The 27553-nt window shown below is 47.2% G+C and overlaps 1 protein-coding gene across 1 annotated transcript; it reads right to left on the bottom strand.

Moving 5' to 3' along the window:
* Positions 1-12632: 12632 nt before the first annotated feature.
* Positions 12633-13482, bottom strand: LOC123100208 (F-box protein SNE). The gene has a single exon (XM_044522170.1). The coding sequence runs from the start codon at positions 13411-13413 to the stop codon at positions 12868-12870; it is 546 nt and encodes a 181-aa protein (XP_044378105.1). The 5' UTR covers positions 13414-13482; the 3' UTR covers positions 12633-12867.
* Between the last annotated feature and the right edge of the window lie 14071 nt (positions 13483-27553).

Here is a 27553-nt window from a genome sequence, read left to right as displayed (position 1 = left end):
GAGAGATATGAAGTCTCCAATAAGTTCTATAGCTGTAAGATGGAGGAGAATAGTTCTGTCAGTGAACATATACTCAAAATGTCTGGGTATAAGAATCACTTGATTCAACTGGGAGTTAATCTTCTGGATGATAGTGTCATTGACAAAATTCTTCAATCACTGCCACCAAGCTACAAGCACTTCGTGATGAACTATAATATGCAAGGGATGGATAAGACAAGTCCCGAGCTCTTCGCAATGCTAAAGGCTGCGGAGGTAGAAATCAAGAAGGAGCATCAAGTGTTGATGGTCAACAAGAACACCAGTTTCAAGAAAAATGGTAAAGTGATGAAGAAGGGGAACTTCAAGAAGAACGGCAAACAAGTTGCAGCTCAAGAGAAGAAACCCAAGTCTGGACCTAAGCCCGAGACTGAGTGCTTCTACTACAAGCAGATTGGTCACTGGAAGCGGAACTGCCGCAAGTATTTGGCGGATAAGAAGGATGGCAAGGTGAACAAAGGTATATGTGATATACATGTTATTGATGTGTACCTTGCTAGAGCTCGCAGTAGCACCTGGGAATTTGATACTGGTTCTGTTGCGAATATTTGCAACTCGAAACAGGGACTACAGATTAAGCGAAGACTGGCTAAGGACGAGGTGACGATGCGCGTGGGAAATGGTTCCAAAGTCGATGTGATCGCCGTCGGCACGCTACCTCTACATCTACCTTCGGGATTAGTTTTAGACCTAAATAATTGTTATTTGGTGCAAGCGTTAAGCATGAACATTATATCTGGATCTTGTTTGATGCGAGACGGTTATTCATTTAAATCTGAGAATAATGGTTGTTCTATTTATATGAGTAATATCTTTTATGGTCATGCACCCTTAAAGAGTGGTCTATTTTTGTTGAATCTCGATAGTAGTGATACACATATTCATAATGTTGAAGCCAAAAAATGCAGAGTTGATAATGATAGTGCAACTTATTTGTGGCACTGCCGTTTAGGTCATATTGTTGTAAAGCGCATGAAGAAACTCCATACTGATGGACTTTTGGAATCACTTGATTATGAATCACTTGGTACTTGCGAACCATGCCTTATGGGCAAGATGACTAAGACGTCGTTCTCGGGAACAATGGAGCGAGCAACAGATTTGTTGGAGATCATACATACTGATGTATGTGGTCCAATGAATGTTGAGGCTCGCGGCGGGTATCGTTATGTTCTCACCTTCACAGATGATTTGAGCAGATATGGGTATATCTACTTAATGAAACATAAGTCTGAAACATTTGAAAAGTTCAAAGAATTTCAGAGTGAAGTGGAAAATCATCGTAACAAGAAAATAAAATTTCTATGATCTGATCGTGGAGGAGAATATTTGAGTTACGAGTTTGGTCTATATTTGAAACAATGCGGAATAGTTTCGCAACTCACGCCACCCGGAACACCATAGCGTAATGGTGTGTCCGAACGTCGTAATAGTAGTTTACTAGATATGGTGCGATCTATGATGTCTCTTACTGATTTACCGCTATCGTTCTGGGGTTATGCTTTAGAGACGGCTGAATTCATGTTAAATAGGGCACCATTGAAATCCGTTGAGACGACGCCTTATGAACTGTGGTTTGGCAAGAAACCAAAGTTGTCGTTTCTTAAAGTTTGGGGCTGCGATGTTTATGTGAAAAAACTTCAACCTGATAAGCTCGAACCCAAATCGGAGAAATGTGTCTTCATAGGATACCCAAAGGAAACTGTTGGGTACACCTTCTATCACAGATCCGAAGGCAAGACATTTGTTGCTAAGAATGGATCCTTTCTAGAGAAGGAGTTTCTCTCGAAAGAAGTGAGTGGGAGGAAAGTAGAACTTGATGAGGTAACTGTACCTGCTCCGTTATTGGAAAGTAGTTCATCACAGAAACCAGTTCCTGTGACACCTACACCAATTAGTGAGGAAGCTAATGATATTGATCATGAAACTTCAGATCAAGTTACAACCGAACCTCGTAGGTCAACCAGAGTAAGATCCACACCAGAGTGGTACGGTAATCCTATTCTGGAGGTCATGTTACTTGACCAAGGTGAACCTACGAACTATGAAGAAGCGATGGTGAACCCAGATTCTGCAAAATGGCTTGAGGCCATGAAATCTGAGATGGGATCCATGTATGAGAACAAAGTGTGGACTTTGGTTGACTTGCCCGATGATCTGCAAGCCATTGAGAATAAATGGATTTTCAAGAAGAAGACTGACGCTGACTGTAATGTTACTGTCTATAAAGCTCGACTTGTTGCGAAAGGTTTTCGACAAGTTTAAGGGATTGACTACGATGAGACTTTCTCACCCGTAGAGATGCTTAAGTCTGTCCGAATTATGTTAGCAATTGCCGCATTTTATGATCATGAAATTTGGCAAATGGATGTCAAAACTGCATTCCTGAATGGATTTCTGGAAGAAGAGTTGTATATGATGCAACCTGTCGGAGTAATTGGCCACGGATACCCCGAAGACGGCAAGACAATAATTCAAGACATCGGGGCTAGCAAAGCCCCTCAGTCTGACTGCCCGGCTGCTCCTGCCGGCTCCCCGTCCGACTGCTCTGCCCGGTCGGCTGCCGGCTGCCGACTGCGCCAACCAGTCGGCTGCCGACTGCGCCAACTAGCCGGCTGCCGACTGCAGCCCGACCCGACACCGACAAGATCCCGACGTGGCGGCCATACCGCGGACAAGACGGATGTACCTCGACGCCATCATGTATAGTGTCACTTGTCCCCTGGCACTATTTATGAAGTGACCCAGGGGACAAGCATGACACCCCACCATGCCTTGCCCATGCCACCACATAGCTTACTCTCTAAGCTAGCCATGCCTATATATATGGGCACACATCCATCCATCCAAGATGGACTCTCACACACACACCCACAAGCAAGCTAGCTAGCAAGAGAGCTAGCTAGCCATCCATCCATCCACTCCCACGGGCAAGTATGCCCAAGCACACCCATACGGCCAGAGGCAACGGCCACCCTGCCACATACATATGCAAAGCCAGTTGCCTATGGCACTGAGCTTAGATACAGCTCCAGGAGCACTCTGTACCAGATATACATACCAGAGATATTCAAACATGCAGGAGTAGGGGTATTATATTTCCGGAGAGCCCCGAACCTGGGTAAACTAGCGCGTGCTACTCGCATACCCGCTCCCGGGCCTATCAGCAGCAGTCTTACCCTCACACTAACCCTTGTGGCATCTGTCGACTCGCAAGCCCCCTGTGAGAATACCACGACACAACCAGAAGGCTTTGTCGATCCAAAGGGAGCTATCAAAGTGTGCAAGCTCCAGCGATCCATTTATGGACTGGTGCAAGCCTCTCGGAGTTGGAATAAACGTTTTGATAGTGTGATCAAAGCATATGGTTTTATACAGACTTTTGGAGAAGCCTGTATTTACAAGAAAGTGAGTGGGAGCTCTGTAGAATTTCTGATATTATATGTGGATGACATATTGCAGATTGGAAATGATATAGAATTTCTGGATAGCATAAAAGGATACTTGAATAAGAGTTTTTCAATGAAAGACCTCGGTGAAGTTGCTTACATATTAGGCATCAAGATCTATAGAGATAGATCAAGACGCTTGATAGGACTTTCACAAAGCACATATCTTGACAAAGTTTTGAAGAAGTTCAAAGTGGATCAAGCAAAGAAAGGGTTCTTGCCTATGTTACAAGGTGTGAAGTTGAGTTAGACTCAATGCCCGACCACTGCAGAAGATAGAGAGAAAATGAAAGATGTTCCCTATGCTTCAGCCATAGGCTCTATCATGTATGCAATGCTGTGTATCAGACGTGATGTGTGTCTTGCTATTAGCCTGGCAGGGAGGTACCAAAGTAATCCAGGAGTGGATCACTGGACATCGGTCAAGAACATCCTGATATACCTGAAAAGGACTAAGGATATGTTTCTCGTTTATGGAGGTGACAAAGAGCTAGTCGTAAATGGTTACGTCGATGCAAGCTTTGACACTGATCCGGACGATTCTAAATCGCAAACCGGATACGTGTTTACATTGAACGGTGGAGCTGTCAGTTGGTGCAGTTCTAAACAAAGCGTCGTGGCGGGATCTACGCGTGAAGCGGAGTACATAGCTGCTTCGGAAGCAGCAAATGAAGGAGTCTGGATGAAGGAGTTCATATCCGATCTAGGTGTCGTACCTAGTGCATATGGTCCAATAAAAATCTTTTGTGACAATACTGGTGCAATAGCCTTAGCAAAGGAATCCAGATTTCACAAGAGGACCAAGCACATCAAGAGACGCTTCAATTCCATCCGGGACCAAGTCAAGGTGGGAGACATAGAGATTTGGAAGATACATACGGATCTGAATGTTGCAGACCCGTTGACTAAGCCTCTTCCACGAGCAAAACATGATCAACACCAAAACTCCATGGGTGTTAGAATCATTACTTTGTAATCTAGATTATTGACTCTAGTGCAAGTGGGAGACTGAAGGAAATATGCCCTAGAGGCAATAATAAAGTTATTATTTATTTCCTCATATCATGATAAATGTTTATTTTTCATGCTAGAATTGTATTAACCGGAAACATGATACATGTGTGAATACATAGACAAACATAGTGTCACTAGTATGCCTCTACTTGACTAGCTCGTTAATCGAAGATGGTTGAGTTTCCTAGCCATGGACATGAGTTGTCATTTGATTAACGGGATCACATCATTAGGAGAATGATGTGATTGACTTGACCCATTCCGTTAGCTTAGCACTTGATCGTTTCGTATGTTGCTATTGCTTTCTTCATGACTTATACGTGTTCCTATGACTATGAGATTATGCAACTCCCGTTTACCGGAGGAACATTTTGTGTGCTACCAAACGTCACAACGTAACTGAGTGATTATAAAGGTGCTCTACAGGTGTCTCCGAAGGTGCTTGTTGAGTTGGCGTATTTCGAGATTAGGATTTGTCACTCCGATTGTCGGAGAGGTATCTCTAGGCCCTCTCGGTAATGCACATCACTATAAGCCTTGCAAGCAATGTGACTAGTGAGTTAGTTGCGGGATGATGCATTACGGAACGAGTAAAGAGACTTGCCGGTAACGAGATTGAACTAGGTATTGAGATACCGACGATCGAATCTCGGGCAAGTAACATACCGATGACAAAAGGAACAACGTATGTTGTTATGCGGTTTGACTGATAAAGATCTTCATAGAATATGTGGGAGCCAATATGAGCATCCAGGTTCCGCTATTGGTTATTGACCGGAGACGTGTCTCGGTCATGTCTACATAGTTCTTGAACCCGTAGGGTCCGCACGCTTAAAGTTCGGTGACGATCGGTATTCTGAGTTTTTGTGTTTTGATGTACCGACGGTAGTTCGGAGTCCCGGATATGATCACGGACATGACGAGGAGTCTCGAAATGGTCGAGACGTCAAGATCGATATATTGGATGACTATGTTTGGACACCGGAAGGGTTCCGGGAAGTTTCGGACATTTACCGGAGTACCGGGGGGTTACCGGAACCCCCCGGGGAGTTAATTGGGCCTCATGGGCCTTAGTGGGAGAAGAGGAGGGGCGGCTAGGGCAGCCGCGCGCCCCCTCCCCCTCTAGTCCGAATTGGACAAGGAGGGGGGGCGCCCCTCTTTTTCCTTCTCCTCCTCGCTCCCTTCCTTCCCTCTCCTACTCCAACAAGGAAAAGGAGGAGTCATACTCCCGGTGGGAGTAGGACTCCCCCCCTTGGCGCGCCCTCCTCCTGGCCGGCCGCCTCCCCCCTTGCTCCTTTATATACGGGGGCAGGGGGGTACCTCTAGACAACAAGTAATCTCTTGATCTGTTAGCCGTGTGCGGTGCCCCCTCCACCATATTCCACATCGGTCATATCGTAGCGGTGCTTAGGCGAAGCCCTGCATCGGTAGCAACATCATCACCATCATCATGCCGTCGTGCTGATGGAACTCTCCCGTGAAGCTCTGCTGGATCGGAGTTCGTGGGACGTCATCGAGCTGAACGTGTGCTGAACTCGGAGGTGTCGTACGTTCGGTACTTGGATCGGTCGGATCATGAAGACGTACGACTACATCAACCGCATTGTGCTAACGCTTCCGCTTTCGGTCTACGAGGGTACGTGGACAACACTCTCCCCTCTCGTTGCTATGCATCACCATGATCCTGTGTGTGCGTATGATTTTTTTTGAAATTACTACGTTTCCCAACAGGAACCAATATGGGCATCCAGGTCCCGCTATTGGTTATTGACCGGAGAAGCGTCTCGGTCATGTCTACATCATTCTCGAACCCGTAGGGTCTGCACGCTTAACATTCGTTGACGATATAGTATTATATGAGTTATGAATGTTGGTGACCGAATGTTGTTCGGAGTCCCGGATGAGTTCACGGACATGGCGAGGAGCTCCGGAATGGCCCGAAGGTAAAGATTGATATATAGTATGATATGGTTGAGTCAAGGGGTAAGGCCCACGAGGCCTTAAGACAGTGCACAAAGGGGTTTTCTCGGAGGGCAGAGGCTAGAAGCCAAGGTTCCTGGTGTCTACCCCCTGGGCCATACGCCGTAGTCCGTGGCGTTTATTTAAACGCCAGGAACCGTGGCGTTTGGCCCTCGAGTCCGAGAAGGACTCTTCTTTGTGTTCCAAAATGACTTTGGGAAGACCCTCTCCCCAAGAAACGACCCTAGGGCTCAACATATAAATAGAGGGGCAGAGCTAGCACCCGGGACACATCAAGATTGACCAAGCCGTGTGCCGGTAACCCCCCCCCCCCCTAGTTTATCCTCCGTCATAGTTTTCGTTGTGCTTGGCGAAGCCCTGCGGAGATTGTTCTTCAGCACCATCATCACCACGTCGTCGTGCTGCCGGAACTCATCTACTACTTCCCCCTTCTTGCTGGATCAAGAAGGCGAGGATGTCATCGAGCTGAACGTGTGCTGAACGCGGAGGTGCCGTACATTCGGTGCTTGATCGGAAGGGATTGTGAAGGTGTACGACTACACGCGTTGATAAACGCTTCCGCTTAGCGATGTACAGTGGTATGTAGATGCTCTCCCCCTCTCATAGCTATGCATCTCAATGGATAGATTTTGCGTGTGCGTAGAATTTTTTTGTTTTCCATGCAACGTTCCCCAACACAACAACCAGATGCGCTTACCAAAATGAACCAATTCTTCCACTAAGACCATCACCGTTCACTCTGAAACAAACTACGGAACCGAGCAAAATTTTCAAGCTTTCAACTCTCTCGCCAGAATTTTCGTCTCCGTGACAAATAGGAGACCAGGCCCTACCTACTTCACAATGTGGCGAAGCTCTCGAACTGCCACCGGGTTCCCAGACCCCGGCAGTTTAATCTCAAGCAACTCATTGTCGTAGGTAGGGCTGTATAGCAGCCTGATTGCTTGTATCTGTATTGGTAATTCTCCGAAGAGGAGAGGATGATGCAGCACGGCAAAGGTAAGTATTTCCCTCAATTATGAAACCAAGGTTATCAATCCAGTAGGAGAACCAAGAAACACTGTGTAAACAACACCTGCACACAAACAACAAAAACTTGCAACCCAACGCGTAAGAGGGGTGGTCAACCCCTCCTCGATATTGAGACAGATTAAATTGTATGAGCTTTGATAAATAGATCTAACCAAAACACACATAAAAAGTGCAGTAAGGTATTTTTAGATTTAATATGATAGGAAATAGACCCAGGGGCCGTAGTTTTCACTAGAGGCTTTTCTCAAAAAAATAGCATACGGTGGGTAAACAAATTTCTGTTGGGCAATTGATTGAAAAAGCAAATAATCATGACGATATCCAAGGCAATGATCATATATATAGGCATCACGTCCAAGATTAGTTGACCGAAGCGATTCTGCATCTACAACTATTACTCCACACATCGACCGCTAAACAGCATACATCTAGTGTATTAAGTTCATGGAAAAACGGAGTAATGCAATAAGAACGATGACATGATGTAGACAAGATAAACTCACCAATGAATAAACCCCATCTTGTTACCCTTAATAGCAACGATACATGCATGTCATGTCTTTTTCTGTCACTCAGATTGAGCACCGCAAGATCGAACCCATCACAAAGCACCTCTTCCCATGGCAAGAAAAATCAATCTAGTTGGCCAACCCAAACCAAAATTTTGGAGAAGATATACGAGGCTATAACAATCATGCGTATAAGATTTTAGCAAAGACTCAAATAATATTCATGCATAGAACTGATCACAAACCTACAATTCATCGGATCCCAACAAACACACCGCAAAAAGTCATTACATCAAATAGATCTCCAAGAACATCGAGGAGAACATTGTATTGAAGATCAAAAAGAGAGAAGAAGCCATCTAGCTACTAGCTACGGACCTGTAGGTCTACGGTAAACTACTCACGCATCATCGGAGCGGCAACAAGGATGATGAAGAACCCCTTGTTGGGAAACGTTGCATGGAAAACAAAAAAATTCTACGCACACGCAAGATCTATCCATGGAGATGCATAACAACGAGAGGAAGAGTGTGTCTATGTACCCTCGTAGAGCGTAAGCGGAAGCATTTAGTAACGCGGTTGATGTAGTCGAACTTCTTCACGATCCAACTGATCAAGTACCGAACGTACGGCACCTCTGCATTCAGCACACGTTCAGCTCGGTGACGTCCTCGCATTCTAGATCCAACAAGACGGCGAAGTAGTGGACGAGTTCTGGTAGCACGACGGCATGGTGACAGTGGTGGTGATGCTATCTCCATAGGGCTTCGCCTAAGTACTCCGAAAATATGACCGAGGGACGAAACTGTGGAGGAGGGCGCCGCACACGGCTAAGAGATTGTCGTGGGCTATGTGTGGCGCTCCTCCCACATATATATAGGTGGGGGAGAGGGGAGGCAGCCAGGAGGCGCCCCAAGTGGGGCCGAATCCCACTTGGGCTCCTGCCCCTAGCTGCGCCCCCTGCCATGTATGTGTGCGGGAGGAAGGCATTGGGAGGTGCCCCCCCTTTCCTTTCTCTCATGAGGAGGGAAAGGCAGGAGGGGCCAACCCTCCCCCTTTCCTTCCCCTAGGGTCGGCGGCCAGGGAGAGGGGTGCGCCATCCCCCTTTGTGGGCTGGTGTGTCTTTCCCCTTGGCCCATTAGGCCCATAGACCTCCCGGGGGTGTCCGGAATCCCTTTCGGCGATCCGATGACTACCCGGTGCACTCCGAAACTCTTTCGGTGTCCGAATAGTATCGTCCTATATATCAATATTTACCTCCGGACCATTCCGGAGCTCCTCGTCATGTCCGTGATCTCATCCGGGACTACGAACAACATCCGGTCACCAAATCATATAACTCATATAACACTATATCGTCAATGAACGTTAAGCGTGCGGACCCTACGGGTTCGAGAACTATGTAGACATGACCGAGACACCACTCCGGTCAATAACCAATAGCGGAAGCTGGATGCCCATATTGGCTCCTACATATTCTACGAAGATCTTTATCGGTCAAACCTTATGACAACGTACGTAATTCCCATTGTCCATCAGTATGTTACTTGCCCGAGATTCGATCATCGGTATCTTCATACCTAGTTCAATCTCGTTACCGGCAAGTCTCTTTACTCATTCTGTAATACATCATCTTGTAACTAACTCCTTAGTCACTTTGCTTGCAAGGCTTCTTATGATGTGTATTACCGAGAGGGCCCAGAGATACCTCTCTGATACACGGAGTGACAAATCCTGATCTCGGTCTATGCCAACTCAACAAACACTTTCGGAGATACATGTAGAGCATCTTTATGATCACCCAGTTACGTAATCGTCCGGTATCCGGGAGTTGCATAATCTCATAGTCGAAGGAATATGTATTTGACATTAAGAAAGCAATAGCAATAAAATGAACGATCAAATGCTAAGCTAACAGATGGGTCTTGTCCATCACATCATTCTTCTAATGATGTGATCCTGTTATCAAGTGACAACACATGTCTATGGTTAGGAAACCTTAACCATCTTTGATCAACGAGTTAGTCTAGTAGAGGCTCACCAGGGACACGATATTTTTTATGTATTTACACATGTATTTAAGTTGCCGATCAATACAATTCTAGCATGAATAATAAACCTTTATCATGAATATGGAAATAAAATAACAACTTTATTATTGCCTCTAGGGCATATTTCCTTCACCCCTCCATGATCGTTGCCCCCTCTAGCAGAGTGCCGAAAAAGGCATCTAGATTGGATCTCGTGGTTCTAGAATTTGCGGCGGCTCGAAAAGTGTTTCGTCAACTCCCCTAGGGTTTTGGGGATTTTAGAGTATTTATAGAGGTGGAGGTCGGTGGAGAAGATTCCCGTGGACTCCACTACCCACCAGGGCGCGCCCTGGTGCCTAGTGGGCCCCACGAGCCTCCTCCCGTGTGCTCCTTTGGCTCCCTGAGTGTCTTCTGTCTAGAAAAAAAATCTCTAAAAAGTTTCGTTGCATTTGGACTTCGTTTGGTATTGATATTCTGCAAAGTACAAAATAAGCAGAAAACAACAACCGGAACTGGGCACTATGTCAACACGTTAGTCCCAAAAAATATAGAAAGTTGCTAGTAAATGAATACAAAACATCCAAGATTTATAGCATAACAACATGAAATAATAAAAAGTTATTGATACGCTGGAGACGTATTACAGACGCTAGAAAACATTCGAGCTGCTCGATGTTGGTGTCTTATTCTTTGCAACCCTTTCTCCATCATCACCTAATTCTCTTAACACAGACGACCCTCCACTTTGTGCTAAATGCTTTTCATTATCTTGCTCTGAATGGGGTTTATTCCTAAGCAAGGGTGTTTCAACTCTTCTGTACACATGCTGAGCCTCAGGACCCCTCTTTCGCTTGTTCAGAAAAGTTCTGTTTTTGACCGGGGACGTAACCTTTGCTCCGCCAGTAGCCGTCGTGCTTGAATTTCGAGTATCCGCCTTGCCGATCTAAGCAGCATGCTGATCTTTAGACAAATTCTTGCTTGAGCCCCCTCTTCCTCTCATCCGACACCCTAAACCCTTTCCAAAGGGCAGATATCCATTCTTGTCTCTTGTACCTGTCGTTGGACAATAGATATCTAAATTGCCAAGACGTCCACATGAAAATAAAAAATGTGGATCGTTCTCATACCGGATATCATATGGATCCATACGCTTTCTCCGTTCTGATTCAATCAAGACCCGTCTCCTCAAAGGCGCTTCTCAACATCTACCGTGACTCTCGCCCTTAGGTAGCCCGCTGCATGATCAAACTGAATTGATGAAGCCTATTTATCCATCTGATCTGCAATAGATTTGCTCCACATATCATCACGTAGATGAAAAGGGAGATTCACAACCCTAGCCCACACTATAACTTATCAAACCTCAACTATGAAGATCACATGCATTGATCAAACTCTGAGAGAATAACTGTGTTTCGGCTCACATGCCATGGAGAACCTTCCCACACACAATCACGATCCCTCTAATTAGAAACTCAACCACGAACATATTATCTCCTACCGATAAAAAAAACCAATCCCTTAGGGTTTCCCCATGCCGGATGATGTGCGCCGGATATGGAACACACTGCGATGGAGTACCTTCCCTGCCAGCATCCACTTCTCCTTCTCCCCGTCTTCTCCATCATCAAGAACTAGTGGTGTGGCCTCCTCCTCCGAGATCCTTAGCTTTTCAAGCCCCCCCCCCCCCCAATCATGCTCTCACCGCCCTTGGCAACAAGGGCTCCTTCTCCTTGCCCCCTTGGGCGTACGTTGCCATGCACCGATTGGCTAATTGATGTGTCGCGCCGCTGCGAATCCACCCTAAAACCCTAATCGCCTCGCACATAGGCTCCGGGAAAGTCGGGGGGAAACGTAGAGGCAGTAGAAGATCGCAGAGCCATGGTATCATATGATGATACTCAATCCTCTTTTTCTTCATTTAATTGTATGCCGCCTCATCTAAACTGCTTAGTTGACATGCATGATACTTTCACCGTGACAAGCCCTATTCATTTCCTGCTTTTTTTTATAATCATGTGAACTAAAGGAGGCCCTAGCATTCGAAGTAGTCATAGTAGAAAGGATCTCGCAGCCGTGTGTGTTTTATGCTTTGCCGTTGTTTCTTTCGGCGTAAGATCCAGTCGGAGCTATCCAAAGAAACATCGAGCAATCAAAGCAGCCAGTGGTCCATTACCGGCGGTCCCCGGAGTAGTAGCAAGACCGCTTTGGGGCTAGCCGTATGCCCGTATCCGGTAGAGTAGAGGCAAACAACTTGCCCCTTGCGTGCAAACCAAAAGGTGATTAGCACTTGCCCACTCATTCACGGGTCACTCATCCATCCATCACCCGGTCGCGAGAGGTGAGGTGAGGTGATTACCACGTAAGTTAAGCTTAAGTACTAGGAGTAGATGGATGGAGGGGTCACATGCGCGAGCTGCACGCAAGCATCCAGACGAAGCAACAACACGGGGAGCGGTACAAGGCGAGTGGTGAGAAACAGCAAGTCGCCAAGCGGACGCAAACAAGGCCCAAGCGTACACCGAGGAACCATCGGAAACCGGAGAAAGGTCCCTCACTCACTCTCGCTCTCTGAGAAAGAAAGAAAGAATGAATCATTCGTTTATTTCCATATTCAATGCCCCTGCGGTACAGCTACAAATGCGTAATCAATTAATTAACCCTTATTGGTCCGTGCTAATATAGGTAATAAATAAAAATGAGCAAATTGGACAACGACCACTATGTCATTGTCAACCGCGGCGCGCGTCGGCCCAGAGCGCGACGGCATTGAGGACGGATCATACGGCCGGCGTGCGTCGGCGCGCTCATTGATCAGGACACGTCCACCGGCTTGCAGAGGAAGAGCAGCGACGACGGCGGCTGCTGCCTGCCGGCGCCGGCAGAGCCCCCTCCCCCGCCTCCTAGCCGCTCGTAGCAGTCGATGGAGAAGAGCGACAGCGAGAGGGAGAGCGACAGTCGCGCCCGGGCCTGCGCGTGTGCAAGGGCTCCCGCGCGTCCCAGCCGGTCCAGCGCCGGGCCGAGGCAGAGGCGGTAGAGCCGGCGGTACCCGCCGAGCGCGGCCACGACGGTGCGGGTGGCGTGGCCCGCCGCGGGGCCGGACGCCGGGCCCACGTGGCGGAGGCAGAGCGCCTCCCAGACGGCGTCCCGGCGCGACACGGCGGCCCAGAGGCGGCAGACGCTGGCCGCGGAGGCGAGCGAGCGGCCGTCGAGGCGCGCCAGGATCTCCGAGAGGATGTCGGCGTTGTCGTTGATGTTGTACGCGCCGCCGCCGGAGGCCAGCAGCTGCACGCGCACCTCCAGCTCCGTCACCACCACAGCGTCCTCCTCCTGCCGCGGCGCCGCGGGAGGTCCTCCCATACACACGGGCCGGCGGTGCTGGTTCAAGGGGTAGAGGGAAGGGAGGTGGCGAGAGGTGAGAGGTGAGAGGGCGGAGGGGCGTATATATAGGGGGGCGCGCGGGCGGGGTTTTGACTCTGCTCCCGCTCGTGTCTGTGGGGGCGCAACATAAAAAGGCGATTAAAGCCTTCCAGGAACCAATAATGGCAGTGGCCGTGGCGGAAGCAGGGAGCGAGCGAGCCCTAAATCGATCGGCCGGTCACCGTAAAGCAAAGGAATCCATCCGAAGGTGCAGTCTCCGGGCTCCGGCAAGGGCCGAGGTGGCGGCCCTGCCGCGAGCCGAGAAGCTAGGGCATCTGGCGCGGCGAGCCAAGGGGGAGATGTGGCCAAGCGGGACGGGCCAAAGGGGCCGGCGTGGAGATGCGCGCGACGTCGAGCAAGGGTACGTCGCCGCAGCGACTCCTCCGGAGCCCGGCCTTAAACTATTCGCCTCCGTTTTGACGCCACGCGTACGTACGTGTTTTCCCTCGTCCTCCTCCTCGGGGAGACGCTCGGACAGCCGCGCACGACGCTCGTTGCAACCACCATGGCCGGTGGTTGCGCGCCACTGTAGCTCGGTCAAGCGGCCGCGGCGATGCTGCTGCCACTTCGCCGCGCGCACTGTACAGCGGCGATACGATCGTGTGCAGTTATGGTTGGTACGTGCGTTTCTTTTTGGTGCCGGTATACGTCCATCAGCGTCGGCGTACAGTGGATATGAGTAGACGACCACTCCACAAAAAGTTCGACGCAAGTACGTACGCGTAGCTGGGCACTGGCGAGGTAGGCACACTGTTTAAATATAGAAGGGCCGTCACTTTCTCAAGAAAAATATGGGGGCGCCGTCAGGAGGACGACGCCCGTGCTCACGACAAACACATTTCGTAACCGGCAGCAGCTATAGCCAGCTCGTGTGGATTTCGGGTCCCGTTCCGCCGAGAAAAGTGGAGCGACGACGCAACGGCTAGCTTCGACCATTGGCCATGCCTACATCTTTTTTGGTGCACACTACATTCTGTATTCCACCGGACGCTCACATCAAAGTTTCTTTTTGGTTTTCCTGGCTGATGGACATCCGCATCCACGTTGTTTACTCCACGGCGCGGGGTTCCTACGTGCCCGTGCCGGATACACCCTTTGCTTCTTGCCGTTTGACGTTTTGATTATGGACCACAGCATCCGCTAATAAATGGACACGTACGATAAGCTCAACTTAATTTGCGGTAATCCGGTGAACATGGTTCCACCCGCACCCATGTGAATAGTAAATTCAGGAAAAGGAAGGGAAAAGATTAAAAAACCTGAAATTTCGGGATATGAAACTTTTTTTTTGCAAATACCCAAAGGTTGCATATCATTGCATTGATAGAAGAAGTTAGAATGAGTACATGAAGTGGTACAACGCATGACACGGAAGTAAGGGGCGTGAACATGGTGCCCAAAGCGAAGAGACATAGGATACTCGACCCAAACAAAGAAGAACACGGCTAAACTCGCCGACAAGAGAGGCAAACCAAGCAACAACTAGACGACCAAAACTCTGATGCCGACACTGAGGACACCGTGAGCAACCAAGACAACACCTTCATGAAGGAAAACGACACAGAGACGCCGTCGTCGTCCGATCCGGAAACCCGGACCTAGGGTTTCCCCTGATGCTCGAAGAGGGGCAGAGGACGGCCATGGCAGCGCCTCCAAGAAGTGGACGACACCAGCGGGTGTCGCCGATGCCAGCATAAGATGCAGATTTCGCTCTGGCCAATTCCAAGTGATCCCACGTCGTCGGAACAAGAGTCGAAGAGGAGGTCATCGGGCGTTGGCCGGTGCTGCGGCAGCGGGAAGGGGAGCCATTTGTGACGCAGAAGGAGGCACCGTGCATCGTCGGGCACGCGAACTCCGGAGGAGGGTGATGGTGCGTGGGTGTGTTGAATCAAAGGCAGCGGGGATGAGATGGTGACCGTAGCCCCGGACGTGCCAGGATCTGGAAGGAAGCGCATATCCGGGCCACCAGGACCGGAGCAACAGGGGCCAACCAAGGCACCGCAGGGTGGTGGTGGTGCGGGTATGCTGAGGAGCCAATGAGCCAAGGGATCCAGAAAGAGCGAAGCTCCCGAGGCTCACTTGGTCCGAAGTTGCGCCGGCCGGCCATGGACACAGGAAGAGGACGTTGGTCCATGGCCGCCGGGCCGAAGCAGCCCCTGCGGGGGGAGGGGGTGCTCGTGGTGGTGGCGTCGAAGTGGTCTCACGCACAGCCAAGCTTTCAACCGGCGTGCTCCAGGAGGCAGACACCGATGGGCACAACCGCAAACAGCAGCCTCCATGCCGCCTTTCGAAGAGGCGGACCTGAAGCTCGAGTAGAGGGGTGGGTGGGGGGTCGGGAGGGGTGGATCCGTAGGTAGCAGGACCGTGGCCTGCGCGGCCAGAGCACCGCAACTAGCAGGAGATGGCGCCGCCGTAGCCAACCCAGATCTGGCGCGGGAGGGGGCGGAGGGCGGGATAAGGAAGGATGGCCCCGCCGCCGCCATCCCAGGGCCCGGCGCGGCTTCGCCGACCGGCCCTCCGGCGGCGGTGACGCGGGGGCGGGCGAAGGGAGGGTACCGGGTCGCTGGCGGTTAGGGTTTCCCCCGGGTCGCCCGGCTCGGGCGACGCAGGCGTCGGGTTGCAGGTCTTCAGTTCTCCATAATAAGTTTTACTCATGTGTGAAGTTTCGTGATGTATTGACACCCATGGTATTCTTTGTAAAATAAAAACAATTGGGACCATATGATTCATCAAACGATTTTTGTTAATATAGCTTTGATTTTGTCTTTTTGCCCAATCACCGCGAATATGATTTTCTCGTGAAACTTCATAATCGAGTATACCTGTTGACTATGTACATTACAAAAAATAGATTTTTTTATTTTTTTCTTGTAATTTTTTGAATTTTCTATTCATAAGGAGTGCGTGTGGAACCATGATCACAAAGTCTGCGTAGTACTACAAATGCGGATGGTCACTCAACGCATTTGTATGATCACTCCATGTATTTTGTACTAATATGAACGTAAGATGTTGAGAGCACGGTTAATAATATAGCCAACAATCAACTATAAAGAGTTGTCATGTCATTTAGAGTCAACATTATAGTCAATATATATAATAGTAAGTTTTAAATACGCATTATTTTATTAATACGTAGTCCACCTTACAATCTCACAAATATTTTGGAGCTCGAGCTACAGCCGGTTCTTATCCTACAACCCGCTTCCTTCTCTCATCTTCTCTCTACTCCAACTAACCAGAGATATAATATTTAATTCCTTATAGCCTGCTTATATCATTTTATTGTAATTGCTCTCATAAGCTCTTCGCGAAAGGACGGGAATCAAAGGATAAGAGCAACTCTAGCAGACCTCGCATCCCGCCCCGGCCCGCAAATTAACCGCCAAAGTGCGGGTCGGGGCGGGAAAACCTGCCCGACCACACCCCGCATCCCGCCCCGGCCCGCAAATATTTTTGCGGGGCGCGGCAAAACTTCTCCCCCAACCTCTAGTTTCACGGGCTGGGAGGCCGACCCGAGCTCAGCCCCTATCCGCAGCGAGATTTGGCGGGAGGGACATTTCCGCATGCCCTTTCCCGCTCCCCCACCCTTCGCCACCATTGCCCCGCCTCTGCACGCTCCGGTGCTTCCTCCCCGGCCGTCCCTCGCCGCCATGGATGACTCCCTGCTGTCCCCCGTCACCGTCGATGTCGCGCACGCTCCTTCCCCTCGGGCGGATCTCGTCGCCGGCCATGTTGGCCCTGCCGCCGCCGCCCAAGCTAACGTCGCGCCTGCCCGCAAGCGGCAGGGCAATGTGGTCGTGCAGGGCGGGAATCTGGCTGCCCCCGCCGCGAAGGCCCGCGCTCCGGGCGCCAACGCCGCAGCGCGATCCCGGCCGGCGACGAAGAAGGCCGGCAAGGTCGCCGGAGTAAAGCAGAGGAAGATTCCGGCTACAAAGAAGCCGCCTTCTTCATCCTCTCACTCCATCCGAAAAGAAGTGCCCCGGCGATGCCGTTCAACGGTGCAGCTCCCCCCGCAAGCGAGGTGCTCGATGAAATGGCCGGAAGGTATGCGTCTTCGGTCATGGCGATTTCCTTTCATTTTTCGCCATTTTTTGCGATAGCTCGTGACTTGTTATCGTTCACTATAGCGGTGGTTCGAACAATGCAATGACCGAGTTCGTGAACTTGTTGGACACCAACTCCGTTGACATTGATCAAGCCCCGTTCGCCGCATTCGACTATAATGAAACGGAGGGCGGAGTGGACGATCATGGTTGTGAGGAAGAATTGGAGGAGATCGAAGCGGAAGCGTTTGAGCAATCGCAAACAAGAACTGGGAAAAGCCAAAGATCGAAGAAATACACGATCTTGGAAGATCAAGCTTTGATCAAAGCATGGAGTGCGGTGTCTCTTGATCCATGCACGGGTACTTCCCAAACCGCCAAGAGATATTGGCAAAGGATCGAAGATCAATACTTCCGCATTATGACAAAGCATCCCAATAGGACTCCACACACATTTCGGTCGCTTCAAGGGCATTAGGAGAATATCGCTTAAAGTTATTATTTATTTCCTTATTTCATGATAAATGTTTATTATTCATGCTAGAATTGTATTAACCGGAAACTTAGTACGTGTGTGAATACATAGACAAACAGAGTGTCACTAGTATGCCTCTACTTGACTAGCTCGTTGAATCAAAGATGGTTAAGTTTCCTAGCCATAGACATGAGTTGTCATTTGTTTAACGGGATCACATCATTAGAGAATGATGTGATTGACTTGACCCATTCTGTTAGCTTAACATTTGATCATTTAGTATATTGCTATTGCTTTCTTCATGACTTATACATGTTCCTATGACTATGAGATTATGCAACTCCCGATTACCGTAGGAACACTTTGTGTGCTACCAAACGTCACAACGTAACTGGGTGATTATAAAGGTGATCTACAGGTGTCTCCGAAGGTACTTGTTGAGTTGGCATAGATCGAGATTAGGATTTGTCAATCCGATTGTCGGAGAGGTATCTCTGAGCCCTCTCGGTAATGCACATCACTATAAGCCTTGCAAGCATTGTAACTAATGAGTTAGTTGCGGGATGATGTATTACGGAATGAGTAAAGAGACTTGCCGGTAACGAGATTGAACTAGGTATTAAGATACCGACGATCGAATCTCGGGCAAGTAACATAACGATGACAAAGAGAACAACGTATGTTGTTATGCGGTTTGACCGATAAAGATCTTCGTAGAATATGTGGGAGCCAATATGAGTATCCAGGTTCCGCTATTGGTTATTGACCGGAGACGTGTCTCGGTCATGTCTACATAGTTCTCGAACCCGTAGGGTCCGCATGCTTAACGTTCGGTGACGATCGGTATTATGAGTTTATGTGATTTGATGTACCGAAGGTAGTTCGGAGTCTCGGAAGAGATCGGGTACATGACGAGGAGTCTCGAAATGGTCGAGACGTAAAGATCGATATATTGGAAGGCTATATTCGGACATCGGAAAGGTTCCGAGTGATTCGGGTATTTTTCGGAGTACCGGTGAGTTACGGGAATTCGTCCGGGGAGTCAATGGGCCTTAATGGCCCTTAGTGGGAAGGAGAGGCAGCAGCCAGGAGGTTACGCGCGCCCCTCCCAAGCCCAGTCCAAATTGGACAAGGGGTTTGGGGCGCGGCCCCCCTCTCCCTTCCTTCTCCCCTCCCCCTCCTTTCTCCCTTTTCCTAGTTGGACTAGGAAAGGAGGAAACCTACTCCTACTAGGAGTAGGAATCCTACTCCCTTGGCGCGCCCCTCCTAGGGTCGGCCTCCTCCTCCCTCCCTCCTTTATATACGGGGGCAGGAGGGCACCCTAGGACACACAAGTTGATCATTGATCTTTTAGCCGTGTGTGGTGCCCCCCTCCACCATAATCCACCTCGGTCATATCGTAGTGGTGCTTAGGCGAAGCCCTGCGTCGATAGCATCATCATCACCGTCATCATGCCATCGTGCTGACGGAACTCTCCCTCGAAGCTTTGCTGGATCGTGAGTTCGTGGGACGTCACCGAGCTAAACGTGTGCTGAACTCGGAGGTGCCGTGCGTTACTTGGATCGGTCGGATCGTGAAGACGTACGACTACATCAACCGCGTTGTCATAACGCTTTCGCTTACGGTCTACGAGGGTACGTAGGCAACACTCTCCCCTCTCGTTGCTATGCATCACCATGATCTTGCGTGTGCGTAGGAATTTTTTTTAAATTACTACGTTCCCCAACACATGGAAGCTTCGGAAGGCAAATTCTTCAAACTAGAGCATTGTTGGGAGTTGCTCAAAAAGTGCGAGAAGTGGAAATTGATCGACAAAGAATCCCCACCAAAGAGAGGCTCACTTAACAACATGGATGAAGATGAGGATGATGATGGCCCAAGAAATTTGCACAAGCCCGATGGCAACAAGAAGACTAAAAAGAAGATGAAGAGAGAGCAAGAAGCATCGAGCTTGAGGGAGAAGATTGATGCCATGGTGCAATCAAACGAGTTGATGTTGTTGAAGTAGTTGGAGATCAAAAACGAGTTGGCCGAGAAGAAGGCAAAGGAGAAGCAAGAAAAGTGGCAATTGCTCAAGGAAGAGGGGCTGCGCAAAGCTGACATTGAGGAGAGAAGAGCACGCGCTGCAGAAAACAAAGCCATGTCCAAGCTGCTCGCCGAAGAGAACAAGATCATGTCAATGAACCGCAATGACATGGACGATCTCACCAAAACATGGCATGATATGGCAAGGAGAGAAATCTTGAAGAGGAGAATGGTTGCGTCGGCCGGTGCGTGCTGCAGTTTCGGAGATGTTTTCTCTGCTCCATATGGTGGCAATGTCGATGATTTCGGTGCGGGAGTTGGAACAAGCGCCGGAGGTGGATTCGTTGGTTGCGATGAACTTCAAGACGGAGTCGATGACGCGGAGTGAAGATCGACCAAGATGGTGCCGGACATGGGCGCAAACTTTTGCAGGGCCCTCTTTTGCGTTTGTCGTACTGAACTTGGCTTTTATTTACGCGTAAAACTGTGTTATGTTGTTTGAATTTGAACTTATTTGTGGAAACCTATCACCTATGTCAAATGCGAGAATTGCCGTTTTCTGTTTGCGGGTCGTCGCGGCGGTGCCCGAGCAGAACCCGCAGAAGCCGACCCATATAAAAGTATATTCCGCGAATATACTTTTTTACAGTCCGTTTGGGGGGTCTGCATCTGTGGCAGCACGAGCCGGCCCGCAAAAGCAGTTTTCCATGAACTGCAAACGCGTTTTGCGGGCCGGCCGGATGCAGGGTCTGCTAGAGTTGCTCTAAGTAGTATTGTATTGACTATTGAGCTTCTCGGGATGGTTATACTATCACGGGACACGAAACCTCCTACATACTTCCTCAGTTTCTAAATATATATATTTTTTAGAGATTTTAATATGAATTATATATAGAGCAAAATGAGTGAATATACACTTTAAAATATGTCTATATAAATTTATATGTAGTCTATATTGAAATCTCTACAAAGACTTATATTTAAAACAGAGGAGGTATAATGTAGGAGTCAACAAGCACGTATGGCTTTTGGGTGTATATACATCCCATATGAAAGAAAAATAATACCGATCTAACATTCGGCAGGGGGAGGATCCAGATCGAATGACGTTCGATCCAGTAGTGCGTGAACCACATGTTGCCAATGGCTTCCAACGGACCAGTGCAAGGGCTGGACAAAAAGCTCGAAGCTCGTTGAGTCTAATGAGCGCTCGGCTGCTTGACTCGTTTGAGCTCGGCTCGTTTTCTTAATGAACCGAGCCGAGCAGCGATTTTTGCTTGTTAACACTAACGAGTTAAATGATCGAGATTGCGACTTTCGTGAGCTACTCGTTAAGCTCGGTAGTAGCGTGATTTTTTTCATTATAAAGAATTTTTCGGTGACTTCGATCACTCCTAAGTCTATGGACGGGCTATTTGCAACATTCACCTCTTTCTCGTCTTCTCATATTCTCGATTTATTGAATCCTACTGGCTGAACCTATGTATGTTTGTAATTATATGCATGTGATGTATCTTGTTTATTAATGCATTTTCCTAACGAGCTGCTCGCGAGCGCTCACGAACATGTAACGAACCGAGCCAATCTTTATATTTAGCTCGTTATCCTTAACGAGCTTAACAATCCGAGCCTTAACAATCATGAGCCTTAACGAGCCGAGTCTTAACGAGCCGAGTAGCTCGTTAGTCCAGCCGTGGCCTCAAGCAGAGCAGCCAAAAAAAAAAAGAATTGCAATGTTTTGGGCCCAAAAACTGTCCTGCCTCTTCCAACAAAATAGAGAAAAAAAATGCTAAAAATGCACAACAGCAAAAAGATACTCCCTAAAAATAATCTCGAACTTATTAAAAAAATCTTTACATCGAAATTTCTTAACTTTGCTATCTTTCAATACTCCCTAAAAAGATACTCCCTAAAAACAAGAAATTGTAAAAATGGAAATAGAGAATAGAACAAAAGAGATTTTCACAAAATTTGCCATTGGGCATGTATAAATCTTTTCTGAAAATGCCATATCCATACATCGAAATTTCTTAACTTTGCTATCTTTCAATACGCAAATTTACCAGCATTTTTCTTACACGCAGGCAGAAAAGGTAAAATACATAGAGAAAATGGCCATGACACAATTAAACATTTGCCATGGTATACTCAATGAATTTGCCGTAGAATAAAAAATAAAATTGCATGGTAAAATACCAAAAAATGACATATATATGAAAAAATTGCCATTGTACTAAACGAGAAAACATGCGGATTTAAAGTTTTTGCCATGGGCCATGGAAAACTTTGATGGAAAAATGTTCTATATATCATGGTAACTTAGGAAAAAGTTTATACTTGTAATTAACGATTCTGTTTCCGAAAAAGTTTTGTCTGAAAAAGGTTTTGTGTTTTGATGGTTTTATGGCAAAAATCACGAGGTGTCGAACATGATATATGGTGACGGATTTTTGTCATGGCAAAATTTGTTTCAGTGACATGGAAAATGTTACAGGATTTTTGCCATGGCAAGATTTGTGTTGGTGAAATGTCAAAAATTGTATTGGTGACATGGCAAAAATTATAAGATTTTTTCCATGGCAAAATTTGTGTTGGTGACATGGAAAAAGTTATAGGATTTTTGCCATGGTAAAAATTGTGTAGGTGAAATGGCAAAAATTGTATCGGTGGCGTCGCAAAAAGTGATGACATTTTTGCCATGGTAAAATTGTGTTGGTTACATGGAAAAAAATTGGATTCGATATATTGCAAAGAGTTTTTAAAAGTTTTTTATCAGGGTAAAGAAAACTTCAACTAATTATGAATTGAACTGATTTTGCCATGTGCAAAACATCTTAAAAATTTGGCATGGCAGTTGTAAAAGAACGAAAATCTAGTATTTGTCATCTAAGTAGTACACATGATGGCAATCGTAGAATATCATTGCACATTCCCATGAAACAAAAAGTTCCAATTATTTTCATTTAATGAACTTAAAATGACTATATTTGCCATGTTGTAAGAATGTTTATAACCTAAAAATTGTCATGTCACTAGTAGACCACATGTTAAAAAATTATATACGATGTAGTTGCATGGCAAAGTATAGAATTTACAATATGCTCACATGGACAATTCTAAAAAATGTTGTTGTGCGAAAATCACCATGGCAATTATAGAGAGACAATAATTCCAAGTTTTGCCATGTGAGTAGCACAGATGATGGCGATATAAATTTGTTTTCCCTAAAATCATGTTAAAAAACATCAAAAAGGGGACACGTGATCTTCTCCATCAGTGGTCTAGCAATTCCCATTTCAGTGCAATTGGGTGTATGGCAATTTAATTCAAACGACAAATCAAGGGGAAGGGAAACAGTAGCCCTAGTATGATCTTCTCCATGTCTAGTCTAGAAACTTCTGAATCAAAACAAATTGTCAACTAGTTGAGCTTTGTTGACAAATCTAGAGCTGGAAGTACTCGTTGTCGATGAACGAATATGACGGTGCAACCGACCTTCAGAAATTACCTGCACACATGAACAGTTGTTCGCCTAGACGAGAAGCTCCCTACAGCTATGACAGCCGCCGCTGGGGGCGTAGCTCCATGCCGTTTGATGAACCGCAACGGCTCCACATAGATGGCGCAAGGCGCTGTTGCAGGGGTGGGACGGCGTCGGATCCTACCGGAGATGGTGCTCGTGGCGGCGATGCCGGGTTTTGCGGCGGGCTTGTCCTATGCGAGGCGAGGGTGGGGACGCGGGCACCCGATCCGACCGGAGATGGACGGCCGTCGGAGCTAAATCCGGCAGATCCTTTAATAGAGTATCCAAAGATAGATGTCTTGGGATGATGGTAACAAGAACACATTATTTACCCAAGTTCAGGCTCTCCAGAGAAGATAAAACCCTACGTCCTTTTTGTTCTTTTTTTTTTTAAACGGAGGCAAAAGATTTGCCTCATCGTTTAATTAAGAGGAGAATAGAGTTTGATTGTTTACAACCCACGATAACACGCCACATGGCAACTACTCACGTACTAGAATGCCCCCTAGTTTTTTAGCTCCCGCCGTCACCCATAGTCTAGCGTCGGTAAGAATGTTGTTGAGTAGGATCGGCGGCGGCGCGCTCTTGTGACGGAAGATGCGTGCGTTCCTCTCGTTCCAGACGATCCATGAAACAAGCATTGTGAGGGAGGCCATGGCCTTCCTATTGGGAATACCCAAGCCGGTCTATTGTGTTGGAGTGTAACGAGAGTACAAAGTACTGAGATATTTCGGTGTGTCTAACTACGATCCTGGCCCCTCGATTTATATAGCATACCAGGGGTCCTATGGTACATGGATCCCAGTCAGCTACGTACGAGGAGGTAAATTTCGCCACGAATTCAGCTTCTTGTCTTATTGAACAAGTCCTGCGAAATCTTCCTGTTATCCACCATGGCCGCCCAAAGTGGCACAAGACGGAACCGACAAAGGGTCCTCGGCCCGACCCACTAGGCTGGGAGTCCACGTGGCCAGAGGCCCCTTAGCTGGGATACCATCAACGTGCCGAGGTGAGCCGAGTCGGGCTCATGGGGGAAAAGGAGCTTGGCGCCATTGTTCCTGTACAGAGAGGGCTTGAGCTAAGAGAGGGGATAGAGGAGGAAGAAGGAAAAAGAGAGAGGATGGAACGAAGGACGCGCGATGTGCTGGGCGCTCGGCTCACCGGATCCTCGCCGGAAGTGCATGGGCGTGGCGCTTTAACCCGATCGGGAGGAGGTGGGAGCAGCGCGACGGAGAGAGGAGTGGCGAGTGTGAGAGCAGAGCACTACATTGGATATGGGAATAGATTGCACTTGTGTCGAGTGTCTGTTTCAATGAATGGGTTTTCCGGCTGACTTGCCTCTCTCTTCTGCTTCAAGATCGGTGCAAATAATCTGATGGTAGTGAACACGTTTGCAACGGGAGGCTATAATTTGTCGCCAGATTAATAGTGATTCCAAAAAAATAGTAATTACAAAGAAAGTCAAAAAAATCTTTTTTTTGGAATAAACTAGACCTTTTGTTGTACTAATATAAAAGTTTGGCCAATGAATAACTTGCATGCTATTCTTGGTGGAACAAAAACAACACCATATACAAGTTAATATTCACATTTTTCACCCTTGAATTTTTGTTGTTTTCTGAAGTTGACGGGAGTTTTTCCTTCGCGAAACTTTTTATACGAGTAGTTCCCATATCAGGTGTATATACACTCATGAGCTAAAGGGTATTTCCCAACTACAAATTCTATACTATCGAATACAGAGTGGATATACTCCAGCATCCTTCGCAGTGGTAGCAATAGGCAAACAACATAAAATGATGCTTTTTTTCAAGGTAGTTTGACTTATTCTCTGTCAACCGAAGGCTAGTACTTGATAATTGGAGGACATTGATGAATTAGCAAGATAATAAATGAAGTGCATCATCTCTAAAACCTTCGCAAAAAATAACAAGATATTTAGCATACGCCTCACCGCGTGCCATATGCTAAGGCCATATGGATGACATGCAACATTGGATTGCATCATCCTTAGTACGATCCGTCAAACAATTCCATACAGATTGCATCGTGTGACTTGTAGTAGGGTCGTATTGTGCCTGGCCCGAATGAGCTCAGTGGTCGGCTGTTAGCATTAGGGTCCGAAATCAAGTTAAGGGTTAGTCACTCCCACCTTCTCAGACGCTGACACGTCACATGTCGCAACATGGAAGTTCTACATTTTTTCGTAGATTCGTTTATTCAAACCGTTTTATCCCTTAAAACCGTGTGCCCAAATCATGAACCGTTTTCACCGTTGGATTTCTCGCGTCGAGATCTTCCAAACTAGATCTCATGTTAGGATGTGTTTGATTTGACGGGCACGCTAAAGTGGTTATGGGTATCCCCGACCAGATGGCTAGAGATACCCCTTTTTTTGTCTGGTTGGATGGGTGGGGTTATCTCATGTTTTCTTTGGTTCAAAGGATGTAGCATGGATTAGGATAGCTTTGGAGTGTTTGGTTTGAGGGATGAATGAAGGATAAGGTTCTGGTGACCTTTTCTACTTGAGGTGGTGAAAGCACCCTCATAATTTGCACTTTTTCAATGGAAGGAAGGAAAATACCCTAATAATTTGCACCTTTTCAACGGAAGGAAGGAATACGATATGTACTATCATAATTTCAAAATTTTAACTATTTCACTGCAGACCAAAAACAGGGAATGGGGAAGAAAACTGAAAATAGAAAAAAAAAGTGAAAATAATAGTGGACATAGAAAAAAACCAAAAAATGCTATAAAAAGATTAAAATGAAAAAGGCAACCGAAAAAAACCCGGAAGAAAAAACCCAGAGGCAGAAGTATCTTTTTCTTTTTTTCCCTTTTCCTGAAGCACTGATGTGCTTCTCACGAAAACATATCTGTACCTCCATGAGAAGCAAATATGTGTTTTTCATGGAAGCACATATTTTTCTTCCTAGTGCTTCTCGTGAAAGCAAATCTGTAACTTCATGAGAAGCAAATATGTGCTTCTCATGGAAGCTATTTTTTTACTTTTTCACTTTGCTTCTCAAGGAAGCAAATATGTGCCTCCACGAGAAACAAGTATGTGCTTCTTGTGGATGTACAATTTTTCATTTCCGAGAAGCACTGTTGTGGTGAATCAAATCTGTGCCTTATTTTTTCACGCAAAATATAAAAGTTCACGAATTTTTCTCTCTTTTCGAGAAGCACAACGTAGAAGAAAATCTGTGTCTCTACTATAAGCAAATATATATTCTTCGTGGAAGCACAAAAAAATGCACAAAAAAAATCCCGATTCTTTTTCCTTTCCGAGAAGCTACTCGCAGAAGCAAATCTATGCCTCCACGAAAAACAAATATATGCTTCTCGTGAAAGCACAAAAAAGATCACGCGCAAAAGTATTCACGAATTATTTTCTCCAAAACCTAGGAAAAATCAGATGAAAACCGAAAACCCGAAAAACTCTGAAAAATACCCCATCTAAAATCCATAAATACATATAGAAAAATGGAAAAGAAACCAAAAGAGAGCGCCCAATACGCACGTGGCAGTGGCTGGACGTACCACTTGGCATGCTCTAAGAGCAACTCTAGCAGACCCCGTAAAACGCGTTTGCGGTTTCAGGAAGATCGCGTTTGCGGGTCGAAAACTAGCGCGGCCGAACAGAAACCATATCTAAAACTGCATAATTTGAAAAAACACTTTCGCGGAGAAATTGCACCTCGTTGACGCGAGTAGTCATCACATACTACATAGATTTTACATGATCAACAAACTACAAACATAGTTCATACTACATACTACGTTAATACTAGTACTAGAGGGGGTCAGATCTGACGGCGGCGAGGTCGCGGCAATGGACGACGCCGTGGAGGAGAAGGACGCTCAATCCTCCTCGCCGGAGCTGCAGAAGTCGACGTACTTCGCCTTCTGCTCCTCGCGGATGCGGCGCCACTCCTCGGCCTTCTCCTTGGCGGCGAGGTTGGCGGCGACCGCCTGCCACCACTGGAGGTCTTCGAGCTCCTCGG

This window comes from Triticum aestivum, chromosome 4D (genome assembly GCF_018294505.1).
Source record: "Triticum aestivum cultivar Chinese Spring chromosome 4D, IWGSC CS RefSeq v2.1, whole genome shotgun sequence".
Taxonomy (NCBI): domain Eukaryota; kingdom Viridiplantae; phylum Streptophyta; class Magnoliopsida; order Poales; family Poaceae; genus Triticum; species Triticum aestivum.
This window is presented reverse-complemented; position numbering and strand designations above follow the sequence as displayed.

Coding starts and splice junctions, on each gene's coding strand:
- LOC123100208 (XM_044522170.1), bottom strand. CDS start 13,413: ATGGGAGGACCTCCCGCGGCGCCGCGGCAGGAGGAGGACGCTGTGGTG.